This window comes from Stenella coeruleoalba (assembly GCF_951394435.1).
Source record: "Stenella coeruleoalba genome assembly, chromosome: 2".
Taxonomy (NCBI): domain Eukaryota; kingdom Metazoa; phylum Chordata; class Mammalia; order Artiodactyla; family Delphinidae; genus Stenella; species Stenella coeruleoalba.
The window spans coordinates 89,164,250-89,189,740 of NC_137147.1; the positions used below are offsets into that span (position 1 = coordinate 89,164,250).

At 36.7% G+C, this 25,491-nt stretch overlaps 1 protein-coding gene across 1 annotated transcript in view; it reads right to left on the reverse strand.

Moving 5' to 3' along the window:
• LOC307182350 (uncharacterized protein) overlaps nucleotides 1-25,491 on the reverse strand; it is a gene marked incomplete at its 5' end in the record, with an annotated part of 124,136 nt that overhangs the window by 93,259 nt on the left and 5,386 nt on the right. Inside the window, one exon of the mRNA XM_079913592.1 lies at nucleotides 1,238-1,378. Within this exon, the coding sequence (XP_079769718.1) occupies nucleotides 1,238-1,378 (141 nt within the window). The remainder of the gene's footprint in view (nucleotides 1-1,237; nucleotides 1,379-25,491) is intronic.

Sequence of the window (25,491 nt, forward strand, 5' to 3'; positions counted from 1 at the left end):
GGTTTTAATTCTCCAGTCAAAAGACATAGAGTGACTAAATGGATTAAAAAAAAAGAAAAGGACTCAACTATATGTTGTCTACAAGAAACTCACTTTAGATTTAACGGCACACATAGGCTGAATGAAGAGATGGAAAAAGATATTTCCTGCAAATGGCAACCAAAAGAGAGCAGGTGTGGCTATACTTATATCAGACAAAATAGACTTATTTCAAAAACTTTAATAGACGAAGAAGAATATTTTATAGTGATAAAGAGTACAATTCATCAAGAAGATATAACAATTATAAATACATATGATTCCAACATCAGAGCACCTACATATAGATCAAACACTGGCAAAACTGAAGGGAAAAGTAAATAGTGATATAAAATTGTAGGAGACTTCAATATCTGACTTTCAATAATGGAGAGAATATCCAGACAAAAGATCAATAAGGAAACAAAGGACTTGAATATCACTATAGATCAAATAGACCTAACAGCCATACACTGACGATTCGGCCAAATAAGAGCAGAATACACATACTTCACAAGTACACGTGGGTCTTCATCAAAGACCAATCACATTTTAAGTCACAAAACAAGTCTTAACAAATTTAAAAATATTTAAATCATATCAAGTATATTTTCCAACCACAATGTAATAAAACTAGAAATCAGCAGCAAAAGCAAAACTAAAAAGTTCACAAATATGTGGGAATTAACCGCACACTCTGGAACAACAATGGGGTCAAAGAAGAAATCAAAAGGAAAATTAAAAAATACTTCAAGACAAAAGAAAATGAAATGAAACATAAACAAAACTTATGGGATGCAGCAAAACGAGTATTAAGAGGGAAGCTCGGGGGACCTTGAAGATGGCGGAAGAGTAAAACGCGGAGATCACCTTCCTCCCCACAGATACAACAGAAATACATCTACACGTGGAACAACTCCTACAGAACACCTACTGAAGGCTGGCAGAAGACCTCAGACCTCCCAAAAGGCAAGAAACTCCCACGTACCTGGGTAGGGCAAAAGAAAAAACAGAGACAAAAGAATAAGGACGGCACCTGCACCAGTGGGAAGGAGCTGTGAAGGAGGAAGTTTTCACACACTAGGAAGCCCCTTCGCGGACGGAGACTGCGGGAGGCGGAGGGGGGAGCTTCGAAGCCGCGGAGGAGTGCACAGCAACGGGTGCGGAGGGCAAAGCGGGGAGATTCCCGCACAGAGGATCGGTGCCGACCAGCACTCACCAGCACGAGAGGCTTGTCTGCTCACCCGCCGGGGTGGGCGGGTCTGCGAGCTGAGGCTCGGGTTTCGGTTTCGGACGGAGCGCAGGGGGAGGACTGGGGTTGGCGGCTTGAACATAGCCTGAAGGGGTGAGTGCACCACGGCTAGCCGGGAGGGAGTCCGGGGAAAAGTCTGAACCTGCCGAAGAGGCAAGAGACTTTTTCTTCCCTCTTTGTTTCCTGGTGCGCGAGGAGAGGGGTTTCAGAGCGCTGCTTAAAGGAACTCCAGAGACGGCCGCGAGCCGCGGCTAAAAGTGGCGACTCGAGAGGCGGGCGCAAGCCGCGGCTAAAAGCGCGGACCCCAGAGACGGGCGGGAGACGCTAAGGCTGCTGCTGCCGCCACCAAGGGGCCTGTGTGCGAACACAGGTCACTCTCCAAACCCCTCTTCCGCGGAGCCTGTGCAGCCCGCCACTGCCAGGTTCCCGGGATCCAGGGACAACTTCCCCGGGAGAACGCACGGCGGGCATCAGGCTGGAGCAACGTCACGCTGGCCTCTGCCGCCGCAGGCCCGCCCCGCACGCAGTGCCCCTCCCTCCACCCCCACTCCCACCCCGGCCTGAGTGCGCCAGAGCCCCCGAATCAGCAGCTCCTTTAACCCCGTCCTGTCTGAGCAAAAAACAGACGCCCTCCAGCGACCTATACGCAGAGGCAGGGCCAAATCCAAAGCTGAGCTCCTGTGAGCTGTGAGAACAAAGAAGAGAAAGGGAAATCTCTCCCAGCAGCCTCAGAACCAGCGGATTAAAGCTCCACAATCAACTTGATATACCCTGCATCTGCGGAATACCTGAATAGAAAAGGAATGATCCCAAATTGAGGAGGTGGACTTTAGGAGCGAGATCTATGATTTTTTTTCCCTTTTCCTCTTTTTGTGAATGTGTATGTGTATGCTTCTGTGTGAGATCTTGTCTGTATAGTCTTGCTTCCACCATTTGTCCTAGGGTTCTATCCGTCCATGGTTTTTTTAAAATTTTTTTTCTTAATTAATTTTAATTGTAATAACTTTATTATACTTTACCTTCTTTCTTTCTTTCTTTCTTTCTTTCTTTCTTTCTTTCTTTCTTTCTTTCTTTCTTTCCTTCCTTCCTTCCCTCCTTTAGACAACGAATCACCCCAAATTGAGGAGGTGGTCTCTGAGAGCAAGATTTATGATTTTTCCCCCTTTACCTCTTTTTGTGAGGGTGTATGTGGATGCTTCTGTGTAAGATTTTCTCTGTATAGCTTTGCTTCCAACATTTGTCCTAAGGTTCTATCCGTCCCTTTTTTTTTCTAAATAAGTATTTTTTAATTCAATAACTTTATTATACTTTATTTTTACTGTATCTTCTTTCTTTCTGTCTTTTTTCCTTCTTTCCCTCCTTCCTTCCTTCCTCCCTCCTTTCTTTCCTTCTTGCCTTCTTTCCTTCTTTGCTTCTTTCTTCCTTCCTTCCTTCCCTCCTTTCCTTCTTTCTTTCCTCATACTTCTACTAATTCTCTCTACTTTTTCTCCCTTTTATTCTGAGCCGTGTGGATGAAAGGCTCTTGGTGCTCCAGCCAGAAGTCAGGGCTCTGCCTCTGAGGTAGGAGAGCCAACTTCAGGACACTGGTCAACAAGAGACCTTCCAGCTCCACATAATATCAAACGGCGAAAATCTCCCAGAGACCTCCATCTTAACTCCAGTACCCAGCTTCACTCAACGACCAGCAAGCCACCGTGCTGGACAACCTATGCCAAACAACTAGCAAAACAGGAAGACAACCCCACCCATTAGCAGAGAGGCTGCCTAAAATCATAATAAGGCCACAGACACCCCAAAACACACCACCAGACGTGACCTGCCCACTAGAGAGACAAGATCCATCCTCATCCACCACAACACAGGCACTAGTCCCCTCCATCAGGAAGCCTACACAACCCACTGAACCAACCTTAGCCACTGGAGACAGACATCAAAAACAGTGGAAACTATGAACCTGCAGCCTGCAAAAAGGAGACCGCAAACACAGTTAAGATAAGCAAAATGAGAAGACAGAAAAACATACAGCAGATAAAGGAGCAAGATAAAAACCCACCAGACCTAACAAATGAAGAGGAAATAGGCAGTCTACCTGAAAAAGAATTCAGAATAATGATAGTAAGGATGATCCGAAATCTTGAAAATAGAATGGACAAAATGCAAGAAACAGTTAACAAGGACCTAGAAGAAATAAAGATGAAACAAGCAACGATGAACAACACAATAAATGAAATTAAAAGTACTCTAGATGGGATCAATAGCAGAATAACTGAGGCAGAAGAACGGATAAGTGACCTGGAAGATAAAATAGTGGAAATAACTACTGCAGAGCAGAATAAAGGAAAAAAATGAAAAGAACTGAGGACAGTCTCAGAGACCTCTGGGACAACATTAAACGCACCAACATTCGAATTATAGGGGTTCCAGAAGAAGAAGAGAAAAAGAAAGGGACTGAGAAAATATTTGAAGAGATTATAGTTGAAAACTTCCCTAATATGGGAAAGGAAATAGTTAATCAAGTCCAGGAAGCACAGAGAGTCCCATACAGGATAAATCCAAGGAGAAATACGCCAAGACACATACAAATCAAACCGTCACAAATTAAATACAAAGAAAGCATATTAAAAGCAGCAAGGGAAAAACAACAAATAACACACAAGGGAATCCCCATAAGGTTAATAGCTGATCTCTCAGCAGAAACCCTACAAGCCAGAAGGGAGTGGCAGGACATACTGAAAGTGATGAAGGAGAAAATCCTGCAAACAAGACTACTCTACCCAGCAAGGATCTCATTCAGATTTGATGGAGAAATTAAAACCTTTACAGACAAGCAAAAGCTTAGAGAGTTCAGCACCACCAAACCAGCTTTACAACAAATGCTAAAGGAACTTCTCTAGACAAGAAACACAAGAGAAGGAAAAGACCTATAATAACAAACCCAAAACAATTTAGAAAATGGGAATAGGAAGATACATATCGATAATTACCTTAAATGTAAATGGACTAAATGCTCCCACCAAAAGACACAGATTGGCTGAATGGATACAAAAACAAGACCCTTATATATACTGTCTACAAGAGACCCACTTCAGACCTAGAGACACATACAGACTGAAAGTAAGGGGATGGAAAAAGATATTCCATGCAAATGGAAACCAAAAGAAAGCTGGAGTAGCAATTCTCATATCAGACAAAATAGACTTTAAAATAAGGACTATTAAAAGAGACAAAGAAGGACACTACATAATGATCCAGGGATCGATCCAAGAAGAAGATATAACAATTGTAAATATTTATGCACCAACATAGGAGCACCTCAATACATAAGGCAAATACTAACAGCCATAAAAGGGGAAATCGACAGTAACACATTCATAGTAGGGGACTTTAACACCCCACTTTCACCCATGGACAGATCATCCAAAATGAAAATAAATAAGGAAACACAAGCTTTAAATGATACATTAAACAAGATGGACTTAATTGATATTTATAGGACATTCCATCCAAAAACAACAGAATACACATTTTTCTCAAGTGCTCATGGAACATTCTCCAGGATAGATCATATCTTGGGTCACAAATCAAGCCTTGGTAAATTTCAGAAAATTGAAATTGTATCAAGTATCTTTTCTGACCACAACGCCATGAGACTAGATATCAATTACAGGAAAAGATCTGTAAAAAATACAAACACATGGAGGCTAAACAATACACTACTTAATAATGAAGTGATCACTGAAGAAATCAAAGAGGAAATAAAAAAATACCTAGAAACAAATGACAATGGAGACACAACGACCCAAAACCTGTGGGATGCAGCAAAAGCAGTTCTAAGGGGGAACTTTATAGCAATACAAGCCCACCTTAAGAAGCAGGAAACATCTCGAATAAACAACCTAACCTTGCACCTCAAGCAATTAGAGAAAGAAGAACAAAAAAACCCCAAAGCTAGCAGAAGGAAAGAAATCATAAAGATCAGATCAGAAATAAATGAAAAAGAAATGAAGGAAACGATAGGAAAGATCAATAAAACTAGAAGCTGGTTCTTTGAGAAGATAAACAAAATAGATAAACCACTAGCCAGACACATCAAGAAAAAAAGGGAGAAGGCTCAAATCAATAGAATTAGAAATGAAAAAGGAGAAGTAACAACTGACACTGCAGAAATAAAAAAGATCATGAGAGATTACTACAAGCAACTCTATGCCAATAAAATGGACAACCTGGAAGAAATGGACAAATTCTTAGAAATGCACAACCTGCCAAGACTGAATCAGGAAGAAATAGAAAATATGAACAGACCGATCACAAGCACTGAAATTGAAACTGTGATTAAAAATCTTCCAACAAAAGCCCAGGACCAGATGGCTTCACAGGTGAACTCTATCAAACATTTAGAGAAGAGCTAACACCCATCCTTTTCAAACTCTTCCAAAATATAGCAGGGGGAAGAACACTCCCAAATTCCTTCTACGAGGCCACCATCACCTTGATACCAAAACCAGACAAGGATGTCACAAAGAAAGAAAACTACAGGCCAATATCACTGATGAACAGAGATGCAAAAATCCTCAACAAAATACTAGCAAACAGAATCCAACAGCACATTAAAAGGATCATACACCATGATCAAGTGGGGTTTATTCCAGGAATGCAAGGATTCTTCAATATACGCAAATCTATCAATGTGATAAACCATATTAACAAATTGAAGGAGAAAAACCATATGATCATCTCAATAGATGCAGAGAAAGTTTTCAACAAAATTCAACACCCATTTATGATAAAAACCCTGCAGAAAGTAGGCATAGAAGGAACTTTCCTCAACATAATAAAGGCCATATATGACAAGCCCACAGCAAACATCATCCTCAATGGTGAAAAACTGAAAGCATTTCCACTAAGATCAGGAACAAGACAAGGTTGCCCACTCTCACCACTCTTATTCAACATAGTTTTGGAAGTTTTAGCCACAGCAATCAGAGAAGAAAAGGAAATAAAAGGAATCCAAATCGGAAAAGAAGAAGTAAAGCTGTCACTGTTTGCAGATGACATGATACTATACATAGAGAATCCTAAAGATGCTACCAGAAAACTACTAGAGGTAATCAATGAATTTGGTAAAGTAGCAGGATAAAATTAATGCACAGAAATCTCTGGCATTCCTATATACTAATGATGAAAAATCTGAAAGTGAAATCAAGAAAACACTCCCATTTACCATTGCAACGAAAAGAATAAAATATCTAGGAATAAACGTACCTAAGGAGACAAAAGACCTGTATGCAGAAAATTATAAGACACTGATGAAAGAAATTAAAGACGATACAAATAGATGGAGACATATACCATGTTCTTGGATTGGAAGAATCAACATTGTGAAAATGACTCTACTACCCAAAGCAATCTACAGATTCAATGGAATCCCTATCAGACTACCACTGGCATTTCTCACAGAACTAGAACAAAAAATTTTGCAATTTGTATGGAAACACAAAAGACCCCGAATAGCCAAAGCAATCTTGAGAACGAAAAAAGGAGCTGGAGGAATCAGGCTCCCTGACTTCAGACTATACTACAAAGCTACAGTAATCAAGACAGTATGGGACTGGCACGAAAACAGATAGATCAATGGAACAGCATAGAAAGCCCAGAGATAAACCCATGCACATATGGACAACTTATCTTTGATAAAGGTGGCAGGAATGTACAGTGGAGAAAGGACAGCCTCTTCAATAAATGGTGCTGGGAAAACTGGACAGGTACATGTAAAAGTATGAGATTAGATCACTCCCTAACACCATACACAAAAATAAGCTCAAAATGGATTAAAGACCTAAATGTAAGGCCAGAAACTATCAAACTCTTAGAGGAAAACATAGGCAGAACACTCTATGACATAAATCACAGCAAGATCCTTTCTGACCCACCTCCTAGAGTAATGGAAATAAAAACAAAAATAAACAAATGGGACCTAATGACACTTCAAAGCTTTTGCACAGCAAAGGAAACCATAAACAAGACCAAAAGACAACCCTCAGAATGGGAGAAAATATTTGCAAATGAACAACTGACAAAGGATTAATGTCCAAAATTTACAAGCAGCTCATGCAGCTCAATAACAAAAAAACAAACAACCCAATCCAAAAATGGGCAGAAGACCTAAATAGACATTTCTCCAAAGAAGATATACAGAATGCCAACAAACACATGAAAGAATGCTCAACATCATTAATCATTAGAGAAATGCAAATCAAAACTACAATGAGATATCATCTCATACCAGTCAGAATGGCCATCATCAAAAAATCTAGAAACAATAAATGCTGGAGAGGGTGTGGAGAAAAGGAAACATTCTTGCACTGCTGGTGGGAATGTGAATTGGTGCAGCTACTATGGAGAACAGTATGGAGGTTCCTTAAAAAACTACAAATAGAATTACGATATGACCAGCAATCCGACTACTGGGCATATACCCTGAGAAAACCAAAATTCAAAAAGAGTCATGTACCAAAATGTTCATTGCAGCTCTATTTACAATAGCCCGGAGATGGAAACAACTTAAGTGCCCATCATTGGATGAATGGATAAAGAAGATGTGGCACATATATACAATGGAATATTACTCAGCCTTAAAAAGAAACGAAATTGAGCTATTTGTAATGAGATGGATAGACCTAGAGTCTGTCATACAGAGTGAAGTAAGTCAGAAAGAAAAAGACAAATACCGTATGCTAACACATATATATGGAATTTAAGGAAAAAAATGTCATGAAGGACCTAGGGGTAAGACAGGACTAAAGACGCAGACCTACTGGAGAACGGACTTGAGGATATGGGGAGGGGGAAGGGTGAGCTGTGACAGGGCAAGAGAGAGTCATGGGCATATATACACTACCAAACGTAGTAAGGTAGATAGCTAGTGGGAAGCAGCCATATGGCACAGGGATATTGGCTCGGTGCTTTGTGACAGCCTGGAGGGGTGGGATTGGGAGGGTGGGAGGGAGGGAGACACAAGAGGGAAGACATATGGGAACATATGTATATGTATGACTGATTCACTTTGTTATAAAGTAGAAACTAACACACCATTGTAAAGCAATTATACCCCAATAAAGATGTTAAAAATAAATAAATACATAACAGAGCAGAGCTGCACAGCACAGGGAGATCAGCTCGATGCTTTGTGATGACCTAGAGGGGTGGGATAGGGAGGGTGGGAGGGAGGCTCAAGAGGGAGGGGATATGGGGTTATATGTATACCTATAGCTGATTCACTTTGTTGTACAGCAGAAATTAACACATTGTAAAGCAATTATACTCCAATAAAGATGTAGGAAAAAAAAGAGCAGAAATAAATCATGTAGAAATTAGAAAAAATAGGAAAAACATAACAAAACCAAGAGTTTTTTTAAAAAGATAAACAAAATTAATGAATGCTTATTTTAAAAAGAAAAAAATAATTCAAATACATAAAATCAGAAATTAATGAAGAGGCATTAGAACTGATGCCACCAGATTAAAAAGGATCATAAGAGACTATATGAACAATGATATTCCAATACTATGAAAACTAGATGATAAACAAACAAAAAGTCTGAAAAAATTTATAACAGGTATGGAGATTGAATTAGTAATCAAAAACTTCCCAAAAAATAAAACCGAAGATGAGATGGTTTCAATAGTGAATTCTACCAAACATTTAAAGAAGAAATAACACTAATCCTTCTCGAACACTTCCAAAATATTGAAGAGAAGGGAGTACTTCCAAATTCATTTCATGAGGCTAGCATTACCCTGATATCAAAGCCAGACAAAGACACTAGGAGAAAAGAAAACTACACACAAATATCCTTGATGAATATAGATGCAAAAACCCTCTACAAAATACTAGCAAACAGAACCCAAGAGCACATTCAAAAGATCATACACCATAACCAAGTGGGATTTATCCCTGTGATGCAAGGATGGTTCAATATTTGAAAATCAATTAATGTGACACCACATTAACAGAATAAAGAACAAAAGTCATATGATTATCCTAATAGATGCAGAAAAGCATTTTACAAAACTCAAAACCTTTTCATGATAAAACTTCTCAACGAACTAGAAATAGAAGGAAATTACTTCAAAATAATAAAGGCCATATTTGGAAAACTAATTTCTTATATTGTATTCAATGGTCAAAAGTGAAAACATTTCCTCTAAGATCAGGAACAAGACAAGAATGTCCATTCTAGTCACTTTTATTCAACAGAGTACTAGAAGTCCTATCCAGAGCACTTAGGCAATAAAAAGCAATGAAAGGCATACAAATAATCAAGAAAGAAGTAAAACTGCCCCTGTTTGCAGACTACATCATCTTGTATATAGAAAAATCTTGAAGACTCAAAAAAAAAAAATACTGTTAGAACTAATAAACAAATGCAGTAAAGTTGCAGGACGCAAAATCAACATATAAAACATCAGTTGCGTTTCTACACACTAACAATGAAATACCCAAAAGGAAATTAGAAAAGCAATATCACTTTCAAAGGCATCAAAAATAATAAAATGAATAGGAATAAACAAAGAGGTGAAACACTTGCATACTAAAAACTACAAAACAGTGACTAAAGAAATTAAGGAAGACACAAACAAATGTAAAAACATTCTATGTTCTAGATCAGAAGACTTAATAATATTAAAATGTCCATATTACCCAAATCAATCTACAGATTCAATGTAAAATCCCAATGGCAATATTTAGAGAAATAGAAAAAAATAATTCTACAACACATATGGAGACACAAAAGACCATGAATAGTCATATTAATAGTGAGAAAAACAAAGTTAGAGGCATTATACATCCTGATTTCAAATATATTACTAAACTGCAGTAATCAAAACAGTATGGGGGGCTTCCCTGGTGGTGCAGTGGTTGAGAGTCCACCTGCCGATGCAGGGGACACAGGTTCGTGCCCTGGTCCGGGAAGATCCCACATGCCGTGGAGCGGCTGGGCCCATGAGCCATGGCCGCTGAGCCTGTGCGTCCGGAGCCTGTGCTCCACAACAGGAGAGGCCCCAACAGTCAGAGGCCTGCATACAACAAACAAAAAAAAACCAGTATGGTACAGACAACCTACAGAATGGGAGAAAATATTTGCCAACAGTGTGACTGACAAGGGATTAATCTCCAGTCTCCAAAATACAAATGGCTCTTGTAGCTCAATATCAAAAAAAAAAAAAAAAAAAAAACAGAAGATCTAAATAGGCATTTCTCCAAAGAAGACATATATAGTCAACAGGCACACGTAAAGATGCTCCATGTCACTAATTATTAGAAAAATGCAAATCAAAACTATAATGAGGTATCACTTCACGCTGGTCAGAATGGCCATCATCAGAACGTCTCTAAATAGTAAATGCTGGAGAGGATGTGGAGAAAAAGGACTCTCCTACACAGTTGGTGGGAATGTAAATTGGTACAGTCACTATGGAGAACAGGATGGAGGTTCCTTAAAATACTGAAAATAGAGCTACCATATGATCCATGGACACATATCCATCCCACTTCTGGACACATATCTGAAGAAAAGTATAATTCAAAAAGATACATTCACACCAATGTTCAATGCAGCACTATTTACAATAACCAAGACATAGAAGCAACCTAAATGTCTATTGACAGATGAATGAATAAAGATATGGTACATACAAACAATGGAATATTATTCAGCCATAAAAAAAGAAAGAAAGAATGTCATTTGCAGCAACATGGAGGGACTTAGAGATTATCATACTAAGTGAAATAAGTCAGACGAAGACAGATACCATATGACATTGCTTATATGTGGAATCTAAAAAAAGAATGATACAAATGAACTTATTTACAAAACAGAAATAAACCCACAGACATAGAAAACAAACTTACGGTTACCAAAGGGGAGAGGTGGGGGAGGGATAACTTAGGAGGTGTGATTAACATATACAGATTACTATATATAAAATAGATAGTCAACAAGGAGCTATTGTACAGCACAGGGAACTATATTCAATATTCTGTAATAACCTATATGGGAAAGAATCTGAAAAATAATATATATATGTATATGTATTTGTATGTGTGTATATATATATGTATATATATATATATATATATGAATCACTTTACTATATACCTAAAACTACACAACATTGTAAATCAACTATACTTGAATTAAAAATTTTTTTAAAAACTTTTAAATAACTTGGACAGGAGAAAAAATCTACCTTGGAGTAAACTTTAAACTGCTTAATGCTTGTATCAGATTTGAGAAGGATCCCAGGAGTCTTCCTTGAATCACTTAATAAGAAAATGAAGAATTACAAACTAGGAGACATGAGAACTACTTCAATTAAAATAAAAAAGAAGAACAGTATGGTACTGGCATACAGACATATAGACCAATTGAACAGAATGGAGAATCCAGAAATAAATCCATGTATTTACAGTCACCTGATCTTCAAAAAGGGTACCAAGAATACACAAAAGGGAAAGGACAGTATCTTTAACAAATTATGTCAGGAAAACTTGATATCCACATGAAAAATAATGTTTGGAACCATATCTTATACCACGTACAAAAAATCAACTCAAACTGAACCAAATGTCCAAAACTGTAAAACTTCTAGAAGAAAACATAAGGGAAAATATCCTTGATATTGGTCTTGGCAACAATTTCATGAATATATCACCAAAAGCACAGCCAAGATGTGGAAACAACGTGATGTTTATCAACTGATGAATGGATAAAGAAAATGTGGTTATTAGTTCCATATTTCTTTATCGATATACACACACACCATACACACACATACACACACACAATAGAATACTTTTCAGCCTTCAAAAAGAAGGAAATTCTGTGATACAGCACAACATCGATGAACCTTGAGGACATTATGCTAAGTGAAATAAATCAATCACGGAAAGGCAAATACTGTATGATTCCACATATATGAGTATCTAAAACAGTCAAAATCATAGAAGCAGAGTGGAATGGTAGTTGCCAGGGGCTAGGAGGAGGGGTATACAGGTAGTTTCTAGTCAAGAGGCATAAAGTTTCAGTTAAGTAAGATGAATACGGTCTAGAGATCTGCTGTGCAACATTGCCCTTATAGTCAACAAACATATATTGTAAGCTAAAAATATTATTTGGAGGGCAGATCTTATGTTAAGCGTTCTTAGAACAGAAAATAAAATTAGGGGAAAAAAGAAAACCCTAATGAATAGTGGCATCAAACTCTGACCACCTGATATATACCCTGCCTCTAGAGTAGTAGATATGCCAAAAGAAGTTGCTAATTCCATCATTTGGATACTGTTCAACAGAAACTGAAGAATCTAAAGGTTTCCCTTTGTCTAAGTCACCACTCTTCTATTGATATTTTGACCACAGAACTATTAGAACTTTATTCAGGTAAATGTCCTTCTACATAGGTATCCATGAACCAGCCATATCATAGGGTTACATTTGCAGATGACTAAGTTCATTAAGTTTGATTCTCAGTGTTTTCACAACCAAAAACTGGCTCTTGCCTTACAAGCCAGCGAATATGCTGGTTTCGTTATTACTGCAGTTTGTGAATAAAATATTAGTTGGAGAAAAATTTGATCTAAGTACCCTGCAATATTAATGTAGTAGCTGTAATGATGTCAGTCAGATTCATCAATAGGGCTTCCTTAGGGATTATATTTATCCCTCTTGAACTCAATCACATGGGGGAATTTTGTTGGGAGACATTGGTCCATTTCATTTTATTAGATTTCTAGTGATATGTAGCATAACTTCCCTGAACACAGAACTATAAAACTTTACATCCCATTCTTTCCCCCATCTGTAAGTTCTGGATTTTTTTCTTTCTTTTAACATCCTTGTTTTAATTAGGAATCCTATAATTCCTTAAGGTTTACAGAAGGCAATTATAATAACTTTTAATTATATACAAATGAATTGAGATGTAGAGGAATTGTACAACACATTCTTAAGACTCTCAGTTGCTAAGAGTTGAGGCTCAGGATTCTGGGAAGCTAGAAGTCCCTAGAAATAGAAGTATCTGGAATACTATTAACATGTTATTACTATGATACCTGGATGGTTTTAAATCCACCTGACACAAGTGTGTTAATATAATCCATTAATGAATCTTTGCTAGAACTTGTGCTTTGTTATTTGGAAGGCTAGCCCTTAAAGAATTTTCCCAACACTCTACATCAAGCATAAATGAATTGTATTTTAGCATAGCAGATTTTTTTTTTTAATTTTAAGGTGATTTACGCTACTGGATTGCTGGTAAACTTTTGAGCCTCAGAGATTAACAGATTTCAAGATGGGACTTCTATTCCTTTCATTCTGTTGACCTAGAGTGAGTTATTCAGTCTCTTAGACATCTGTGACCTCAACTTCAGAACAGGTTGGCGTATACATACCTCTCAGGGGCATTTTGAGGTTTAGATAAGATAGTGTGTGTAGAAGCACCTAGCACAGTGACTTACACATGAAGAGCGATAATAGAAGTTCGTTAAATAAACTGTAGTTTCACACATTCACCCAACAATTTGTTGAACATTTGTTGAATATCCATAATAGGTCATGAGATATTTAATAAATATAAATTGATTTTGGATTAAGGGATATATTTGATAGTTCCTGAATGATTTTTTAAAGACTAAGAATAATATGTTCATAGAAGTATCTTACTGTAGCATATATAGAGCAAATGAAGAGTACAGGAATCACTAAAATATTTCAGATTCCAAACCCATTCTTAACGCTAGGAGTCTGAACTTTCCACATAAGTTTCCTGCATTACAGAATGATAATGTACAGTGGTTAAGAGCATGGGCTCTGAAACCATACTTCACGGAAGCAAGTCTCTGCTCTGTCCCTTCCTATCTCTTTGACCTTGGGCAATTTACTGCACTTCAGAGTTCTCACTTGTCGGTTAGGAACATAGCAAAGCTATCTCACAGAGTTGCTTTGGGGATTAAATACATCAATTCATGAAAGGTCTGGCACATTGTAATAATTAACTGTTTTTGTTTTTATTGCATAAACTTATTTAACCTCCTCTTTACTTAGTTAGGCAGACACGGACTAAGACATTAGAAGCAGGATTTCAACTTCCTAAAAGATATTTTAGTTTAGCTCATAAATTTTTGCTTTTAATCTTTTTTGGCAAAGCCTTTAAACAAACATTATGCTTACCATGGGAGGCATGATTTTTTTTGCCTCTTTTTGAAAGTGATTATAATTCTCTATGTGTTTTTTTTTGTAATTCACAAAGATTTCCAGACCTCCTGAGAAAATTTCTCACATTTTAAATCAGAAACAAGGGGAGAAAAGCACAAATCTTGAACAGGTTGAGAGACAACTACAAAAGAACAGATTCTCTGACAATGGGAACAAAATTCCATAATAGACGACCAGAGTGTCTTCTTTCATTTTTTGACCTTTAATTGAAAGATTAAAGATAAGTAGTTCCTGTGATAAGGCAAAAGGCTGATTCACTTGCCCTGTAGCTTAAAGTTAAAAAGCTTCCTGGAAGCCTTACTATATATTATGAATCACTCTCTTGTCACTCTAAGAAGTTCATAGCTAAGTAAAATGCTAGAAATGGATTGATGGTACTGTGACAGGCACCAGGGCTAGAGGAAGAGGTGAAAGGCCTCTAGATAATACATTTGGGCCTCCCTCAAGGCATTTTTTTGTAAAGCTGATGTTTCTGACCTAAGGCTTTCCTGTCTCACTGTGTCAGAAAAGAGTATTCTTAAAAATTCCCACTATCTTAAAACACATGAATCTGTAGAGTAAGGTTATGAAAAGCCAATTTCTTTTTTTGTCCCTTCAATTTAAACATTCCCTGTGCCTTTGGAATTATCCCAAGGGTGTATCCAAAGATAACTCCTAAAATACTAGTAGTCTTTATTTAGGAAGTCATTGAAAATCCCATAATAATCAGACCCTGGACAAGAAGCTGCTGAAAAAAGGAAAAAGTTGGATTCAGGCCAATATCTGACACATCATTTTAACAATCCATACAATCACTTATCATTTTTTACATCATTTTTCCTCTAACTCAATTAAGCTAATGTGTCTTTTTGCATTTACTTACTATAATTCAGCCATAATTATTAATCCTTTATAGATTTTAAAGCTTTCAACAACTAGGCCCATCTAAATATGGAGTGGTTGGCAGTCACCTCCTCATGCAAATTAAAGGATCATTTGTTTCCTCCCCCAAATTTCTATTCACTATACTGGATTCATATAATATGCAAAGCATTATTATAAACACTGTATCACACACAGTGAGACAGACATCAGTGAGTGAAGCTAGTTGACTGAAGATAATAAAAGATTTATTCATGTCCTACAGAATTTGAATTTTTATTATAATAAAAGGTAGCTTAAAGTTAATGTCATATACAAGTGTCAAAAATTCAATGGGTTCTATGTTAGGGACACTTCAATTATGGTGGGGAGATATAGAAAGCTTACTGGCTTCTTGGATCTTAGAAACTAGGAGTGAAAGGTAAGGGGCAGAGGGAGGGAGACAGAGACAGACAAAACATCTTAGGTCTAGGGAACTCGAGGTGACATTGTACAGAGGGCAGAAAGTGAAATGTGGTTTGTGGCCCTATATGGCTTGAAGGTAGGATATAAGAACTGAAGAAGTAATCAATAAAGTTAGAAAAAAAGGGCTGGGTGAGGGCTGATGGGTGTCTTAGTTAACATTAAATGAATTATTTAGCCATTTATTAAGCCATAGAAGGTCACTTGTAATGAAAATTGCTTGATTTTGCTATCATATAGACTTAGAGTCACATAACAGATCTGATTCCCACTAATTGTATGATGCTAAGCAAGTTACTTAATCTGTCTGATTAAGTTCTTTCATTTGTAGAATGAGAATCACACCTAATTTTCAGGGATGTCTAAAGTTTACAGGCAATATATATGAAATATGTATCATTATGGTTGGCAATATTTAGGCATATAACAAAGTGATTAATAATAATAAGCATTCACTGGAGTTTACTATTTTATAGAAATATGTTATTTTTTAATTATTATTATTTGTACAACTAGTGTGTTCACCAGAATTTAAGCTTCCTGAGGGTAGGGACTTATTTATGTTATTTATTACTATATCCCTAGTGATTAAAACATTGCTTGGATTATAACATTTAATCAATCAATATTCATTAGATGAATGAATGAAAAATAATCATATTCAGTTTGTTATAAATATTCATCCCTGTCAAAATAAAACTTTAAGAGGATTGATCTGGAAGTTCTACATAGGGAGAATTAGAATGAGAAGAGATAGGGGCCTCCTTTGTGGGGCTGCCATCACATTAACCTAGATGAGAAGTAATCCATAATTGTAGTAAGAATGGATGGAACAAAAGGGAGCTATTTAAAAGACAACATGGTGGATGAAAGAAATACCAGATTTCAGCAACTGATGGGCTGAAAAAGGATAGGCTGTTTCAATGCAAATTAAGGAGATGATGATGCTTACGGTTTTGAGCCTTAGCATTTAGAAGGATATTGATATTAATTCACCAAAATGAGGATGTCAGGACAAAGAGAAAGTGAACAAGTCAACTCTAGATATTATATATGTCTATATACACTTATTGAGTGTTTTCCATGTCAGAAACTATGCCAAGGGCTTCATATACATGATCACATTATATCTTTCTCAATGCTCAGATGAGGTGGATATAATAATTACTCTCTCTTTACATAAACCAGGAGACTGAGGCATACAGTGATTGGATAACATGACTAGGGTCAAGCAGATAGGCTGTGTCCAAAGTAGGAATTTGAACACAGACTTTCTTGACTCCAGAGATTCTAACCATGAGGCTCCACTGCATAGTTTGAGTATGAGATGCTATTGGGCTTTATGGGAGGGGAAGGAATATTTGTCCAATAATTGAAGGGAAGGGCTTGTCTTTTCACTATTATAATAGTCCTATGATGCATCATGGATGATTTTTTACTTTTAAGAAATCGCTTTCATATTATTTCTGGAAGTAGTTACACAATAGAACCCTTTGCCAGACAATTCCAAATTTATTTGTTCAATCACAAATACTTATGTAATTCTAAGCAGAGGTTGCCATAAATAGGATTCAGTTAACTCCTGGGGTGGGTGTGGTAAGGACCACAGTGGAGGAATGGACAGCAATGGGCGAAATTCTAGGTGACACTGACCTTTCTGCAGACTTAATCTGACAACATTCATCTGACATTTTACCATAAACTTTGCAAGTTCTTATTTTCCACATGAATTTCCTCAGAAACTATTAGTAATATATTTATTTAAATACTCCCTGGTGAATTTCCCGTTTCAAACTCTAAGTAAGGAAAGCAGTTTTTAGGTTGTACTTAGTTGATCCATGGGATGAACTTTAACCAGTGTTCTTGAGAATCTCCCCTGTCTCCTATTTATTTAAACAAAGAACACATTGTCATTCTAGTGAAGTTTGTAACTTTAGCAACGTTTCTGATTCATCAGGACCATTCTCTCTGCTTACATTTTAGCTATCATGTTATATTTTAACAAGTGTTTAATTGCAAATCAAATACGTTTTTAGGAAATGATATTTTAAGCATCTAATTGCATCATGCTGTCAAGGCTAGCATGTCACATACAAATTGAAGGAAAGCCTGATGCTCAAACAATAGTTTATACTTGAGTTTACTAGACAGGAAGTAGCTCTGTGTCTCATAATCTACAGTGATACTAAAGCAGTCTTCAGTTAACTAGAAGGCCTTGTAGACAAAATATATATATATTTTACATTAGTCCTTTAACGGGTAGACAATATTAAGTGTAAAACAGACTATTAGGCCAAGTGTTTATGACTATATCTTATGTCAGAGGCTCAACTAGGAAGCACTCATGATTAGATATTATTAAAGCTTGAATATGGGGCCAGAAGTTGCCTGTATATATATGGAATTTTGTATTTCTCTATTTGATTTTTGAGTTCATAGGAGGGAAAGCAAAAGCTTTTTGAGTTCTATTTTGATTTTTGAGTTCATAGGAGGGAAAGCAAAAGCTGCCTTCTTCAACTCTATATCCTTCACAATCCTCAGCACAGGTCCCTGCTCTTGACACATCTTCTGTGAATATTTATTAAATTGAATAGAAGTTGAGATTCTGAAATAACTTAAGTCAGATATCAAAGAAACTCAAAGGGTGTAAACTTTCAGTTATGAAAGATAAATAAGTCCTAGAGATCTATTGTATAGTTTAGTGCCTATAGTTAATAATACTTTACGGTATATGTAAAATTTTGCTAAGAGGGGAGATCTTAAGTCTTCTTATCACAATAATAATAATAATAAACAAATAAGACAGAAGAAGCCTTTGGTGGTGACAGATATGTTTATGGCATAAATTGTGTTAACAGTTTCATGGACGTATACTTACCTCCAAAATCACTGTCATATACATTAAATATGTTTTTTGTATGTCACTCATACCTCAATAAAATAGTTTTAAAAATATGTCCTATATTCTGGGCTCACATGAAGTATCTTGCCACTTAAAATCCTTAGCTCTGGTACAAATCAATATTGGGGTAACTCAGTGGGCATACAGTGGTCCTATTTTCCCTAACTCAGGAGGACCTGAAATTTGCCAGCTCAGAAACAGATGTCAGCATGCAGCATGCTTATAGAGCTAGAGACACACTTGTAGTGAGGAACTCTGGTGAGGGAAGTCAAGATCCATTTCTCATGGGTTACGTTTCCCATTGTCTTTCCCACCAGATATTCACAAGATCTCCCATCCCAGACGTGTGTTGGAACTTTGAAATGTGGCAGTATAGACCCTGAACTGGAGTCTACTAAACAACTTTCTTTTCTAGGACCTTCTCATTTCTTTAATAATTACAGCATTCATTTCTTGGAGTAGAGTCAAGAAAAGGGGGTACATAGGAAAGCCCTTTACAGCAATGTATGTCTTAACTCCAGGAAATAACAGGTCCTCACATGTATCTGAGACTCTTTCTTGACTGCCACACTGAAGAGGTTCCTCCTGACCCCTTGCTGAGCTCCTTCTGCCCTTGGTGTAGAAAGCATATTACACAGCCTGAGTATGGAGTAAATATCCAATGGAGATGTGGGTATTCACAGACTAGACTGTTATCATTCCAACAGCTTCATATTATTAAAGAGAGATGCTCTTTTCCTTAGGATTAATTTGGTTTATATTACAAACGACGCAGTGGACAAGAGAGAATCTTTTAAGCTTTTCCTAGCCTCATAAAAGCTTGGGTTGTACTGGAAAATGGAAATGAAGACAAGAAGGCTTTCTAGGTCTCATCTTTGAAAAGCATTTTCTGCTATCAAAGGCAGAGCTACTAAGCAGAACTGACATTCCAAATCAGTCGTGGCAATAATATCTCATGAAATAAAATAAGGTAAAATTTCTCTACTTGGATGCCACTAATTTGGAAAGTATTATAATATGGAGCCAGACTGGACATAAGTCTACTTTTAGAAGGGGTTTACTATCAAAAACATGCACTAAAACAAAATGTTATCATAGTTCCCATCAATTTTAGGTTCTTTTTCAAGGTTCTTAAGCAAGAACATTTGCGAACAATTAATAAAGTATAAGTAAATAAAGAATAACAAGTAACTTTCATTTATTCATTAAAATGTCAGGATGTCCCCTGATAAGAGCTTGATATTTTCGTTTTTGCTAATATTCATATATGTATCAATTATTTTAAAGACAGGATTACAGAGAAGAGATTTGTATCGGTGACTTGGAGAGAATGTACTGGTGTCAATCTATATTAAGAATGGCTGACTTTTATTGAATGTTTAATATGAGCCACCACTGTACTTGCATTATGAAATTTAATTATCACAATAGACACAGCAGGTGAGCACACCCTTGTTATGTTTTACAGACTAACATACCATAGCTTAAACAGTTAAAAGCAACTTGCCCAAGGGCACAGACAAGGCTTAGAGACAGGTCTGTCTGATACTGACTCATGTGCTTTTAACTCTTCTGAAATATTGTTTCTGTATTTAAGATTATGAAAAAAATTTCCATACGTAATCTCTTCTCACAGCAGCATTAAGACATTAATAAAGTCATACACAAAGAAATACTATATGATGTATAAACTCATATACAGCCTATCGGTCAGACTTTTAAAAACCATGTTTTGTTAATTCTCAGGGACTTGTTTATGCAGGTGTGTGGTAGGGTACAAAACACTAAAGTTGGGAAGGACATTAGTGGAATAAATGAGGGGTAACAATGTGAAAATGGGCAATTCAGGAGTGAAGAGTCACCTTACAGTTGTTAAAATAAAAAGCAAAACTTCAAGTCTACAAACATTAGCCTCCAAAGATCCTATTACCATTTGGGGCCATTCCTTACTTTATGTACTGAAATCATTGGTGAATATATTCCTAAAGAAGTTACATTAAGATCCTAAAAGTTTGCTAGTATTTCAAAATCAAATTAGAAAACCTGATTCGGTGAGAATATAAATATATTTATAAAAAATATTTTCTTAAAATAGTATAAATTCAGATATCACTAATTTAGACTATCATTCCCTCACTAATTATAAGCTAAATGAACTTTTATGTTGTTCCTAAGTAGAGGCTGACTCTAAACTTATTTGGCATAGCAAACCACTATTGAACCACACATTAAAAAAACCCACTTAGGCTTTTACAAAATAGACTGTAAAAGCCTCAGAGGACACACTACTGGTGCTGCTGTCAATAATTCATGGATTAGAGTCCACCCACAGGCTTTGATTTGATAGATTACAAGATACAAATGATCAAAAAAGTGTGCATTAATGCCTAAAAAGAAAATTCAATATTTGTCTAGGATCATCTTTACACTTCTCTTTTTTAAAATTTAAGACCTTGTTCACAGTTAAGGGAAAAGTTGACTCTTCCTCATGATCTTCTCACACCCCTTTAAAAAATGAAAACTAAAGAGACAGCAGGGGAGGGAGAGAGAAAGAGGGAGAGGAGAGAAGAAAGAGGGAGATGGGAGAACTGATGGAAATAATAGCTGGGATTTATTTGTCACTGGCCAAAAAAGGATAGAGGGATTAGGGTATGAAAAGTTATGCCCATCCTAAGGAGAAAATTTAGGACTGGATGGGATTTAATTCTTAATTCTTAATGTTAGTCATTTGTCAAGCTAAACTATATGAGGAATAAATATACACTACCTGGAAACCTAAACCTGGACCATCATAGGAAGATGAGAGTCCGCAACATAGGAAGGGACATTAAGATACTGTATATATTAAGAGAAGTTATTCAGTGCCACTGTTTCATCAAATATGTATTTGTGACTAGATGCCTAACCAGGTGGGATACACTGAATAAAGATAGAAGAAGCAAATATAAATCAGGGACTCTTCCTTAGAGGAATTCAAGTCTAGTTCAAGAGATAAGATATATACAGATATAACTCAGTTAAGTGACTACATGCCATCAACTAAATTGTGTCTACTCAAAAATCATGTTAAAGTCCTAACCTCCAATGGGACTATATTTGCAGATAGGGCTTTTAGGAGGTATATAAGGTTAAATGAGGTCACGAGGGTGAGATCCTAATCTGATAGGATTGGTGGCTTATAAGAAGATAAACAGAGAAAGCTCTCTCCATGCACACACACCAAGGAAAGGTCATGTGAGTACACAGCAAGAAAGAGGCCTTATGCAAGCCAGGAAGAGAGCTCTAAGTAGGAATCAAACCAGTCAGCTCCTTGTTCTTGGACTTTCTAGCTTCCAGAACTATAAGCAACAAATTTCTGTTGTTTAAGCCACTCAGACTATGGTATTTTGTAATGGCAGTTCAAGCTGACTAATACATTATATAAAGAAGGAAATTATTTTTGACCAAAATAAATGTCATAGATAATTCAGAGAGAAAACCATTGCTGGGGCAATCAGGGAGGCTTTTATGGAAGAGGTAGGTCTTGGCCATTCCTGCTTTAAAGAGCAAAACAAAGAGTTGGATAAATACAAATTGGACCTAAGAATGGAGAGGTGGGCTGAGCATGTGTAGAGGGATGGAGGAGGCTGGAGTCACAGGACTAGACTCCATCCAGACCATGGCATTTTCAATACCAGGCTAAGGAATCTGGATGGAGCAATGAAACAAACTAAAAGTTTAGGAAGTATATGGGGTGGCTGTGTATTTGAAGGATTGGAGAAGGGGTAGTTGTAAAGCAAAGAAACCAATTTGAATGTTTTGTTTTAATTTAATCAGGAGATGAGAGGTTTATCCCTGATGATGACAGCTAATCAAAGGTTTTATAATTTCATGAATTAGAAAAGAGTAAATGAAACTATTACATTTTCATAGCACTAAGTTCTGAGGGGATCTAAGATAGTTCCCAGCTCAAGGGAAGTTGTGAAAACAGCAAAGATCAAGGCACAGCCTGAGGAGTTCTGAAGAAAAGCACAGAGCCACATACAAAGTTGCATTTGAAATTTATTATTGAATGGTGATTTTTATTTTCTCAACTATTACTTTGGTTAATTCTTATAAACATTAATGATTCACAAACTTCTTCTCTAATTAAATCATTAATGTTTAATTAATCATTAAACATTAATGATTCACAAATCTCTTCTCTAATTTACCTATATCTTTAGCTGCTTCAAGGGTTCTTTCCAGTGCCTTACTGGATGATGAGTACTTACTGTATTAGACTGAGTTCTCCAGAGACAAGGAATCAATAGGAAGATAGGTAGACGGATAGATAGATAGACAGACAGAGAGAGATAATAAAGAACTGGCTCATGCAGTTATGGAGGCTGAGAAACCCCAAGATCTGTAATCTGCAGGCCTGATTATGGGAAAGCCAATAGTGTAAATTCTAGTCTGAGCCTGAAAGCAGGAGAAGACCAGTGTGCCACTATCAAGACCATCAGGAAAAGGTAGTGAATTCTCTTTTGCTCAGCATTTTGTCCTGTTCAGGCCTTCAGTGGATTGGATGAGACCTGCCTACACTGGGGAGGACTATCTGCTTTAGTTAGTCTACTGATTCAAAGGTTAATATCATCCAGAAACACCCTCACAGACACACCCAGAATAATCTCTAACCAAATATCTGGGTCTGTGGACCAGTCAAATTGACACATAAAATTAATCATCACAAGTACCTCAAAGTAAAACATTCCAAACTGAAATCAACTTTTCCATTCCTATCTCTACAAATAGAGCCACTGCCAACCCAGCAGCCCAAGCTTCTTCTGCTTTCTCTCTCCACCCTAATTTCAAGGGGTTAGGAAAGATAAATTAGCCCAGAAATATGCCCTTTCCCTTCTGTATAATACTCCACTGCCTTTATTTGGATCTCCATCATGAATGGCATGGACTATTGCAGAAACTATCCTCCTGGTCTTCTTGCTTCTAATCTCACCCACTTTACAACTTTCTCCACTACCATAAAGACTTATTTTTTCTAAAATGTAATTCTGATCACGATCTTTCTCTGTTTAACATCAGCCTTTGATTCATCATTATTTACAAAATAATTCCATAGTATTTACTACGACATTATCCAAATTTGGGTTTTGACTACCTTTATAGTCACCTATTTTACCATTCCTCCTGGTGTATCATTTTATCCTATGGTTGAATCAAAATACTTCTGAATCTATGAATACATATGCTATGAACTGAATTTATCACCCCCAAATTCATATGTTGATGTTCTAACCCTGAGCACCTGAGAATGTGACTGCACACAGAAATGGGGACTTTAAAAAGGTAATTAACATTAAATCATTAAGGTAGGCCTTAACCCAGTATGACTAGTGTCTTTATAAGAAAGGGAGATTAGGACACAGACACATATAGAGTGGAGACCTTGAAAAGATACAGAAGATAGATAAGATGGCTGACTACAAGAAGACTGTTTTCGGAAGAAACTAATCCTGCCAACACTCTGATCTGAAGAACTGTGAAAGGATAAATTCCTGCTGCCTAAGCCACCCAGTCTGTTGTACTTTCATATGGCAGCCATTAGAAAACTAATACAAAATAACATTCATTTAAGTTTCCAACACGGTATTTATTAAATGTTCTCTTCCCCCAACCTAAGATTCCTTTCCTTGTGTTGTCTCCTTGGTAAAATTCCACTCATCCTTCACTACTCAACTCAGTTTCACCTGAGAAATGCTCTCTTTGTCCTCTACAAGTACTTTATACACCTTATGGCACATATCACATTATGCTTTAATTATCTTGTTAATATGACTTTAATTGGAAGAATATTTTGGACTTAACAATTTACTCTGGTGGTCTGGAGTTACAGAAATTCCAGGATTAGGCAAGATATTTACATGGATTTTTACTGTAATAAACAGAATCAAATAACCTCTACTCCTTTGTCTCAGATTGTTTTCCCTTTCATGTACAGTTGATATTCAAGATGAAAAATTCTGGGTATTCATTTGCTGGTCTATTAATGCTAGATAAGAGGGAGAAACAAAAGTACCAGGTGTTTTTACAAAACTTAAATGATGTAATACTCCTAATTGAAGTGTTACAAGAAGATAGGAGATAAACTCCCAAGACAGGGAAAAGCATTTTATAGTGGTTGGAATCCAATTTGTACTGATACTTCCTTTACCCACTTCAACCCCATATCATAAAATAATTATCCTTAATTGAGGGCAAGTGTTGGCAAATATTACCTGTAGCACCAGATAGTACATATTTTCAGCTCTGTGAGATGTATGTCTCTGTTGCAACTATCGAAATCTTCCATTGTAGCACAAAAGCCACCATAAGAAATATGTAAATAAGTGTCCCAATAAAATTTTATTTAGAAAACTAGATGATGAGCTGCATTTGGTGTGCAAGCCTAGTTTGTTAAACTTTTATTTAGGGAATGGGGGAAAAAGTGAAAGGATATACCTTTTACTTGGCCAAGTTATCTTGTAGAAATACACTAAAAAACAATCTATAGGTATTTGAAATTATCAGTAGAAGAGTTTTATAGAGAATAACAGAAAGATAAGTCTTAAACTTAAGTCTTGGAATATTGATATAATGAAAAGCTAGGAAGAACAAATGGAAGGAAAAAATAGAAGTTGGGTAGATAAATATGCTGATGAAGCAATCTTCTTAATCACAGATCCCTTTCCCAAGTAGTTCTTCTC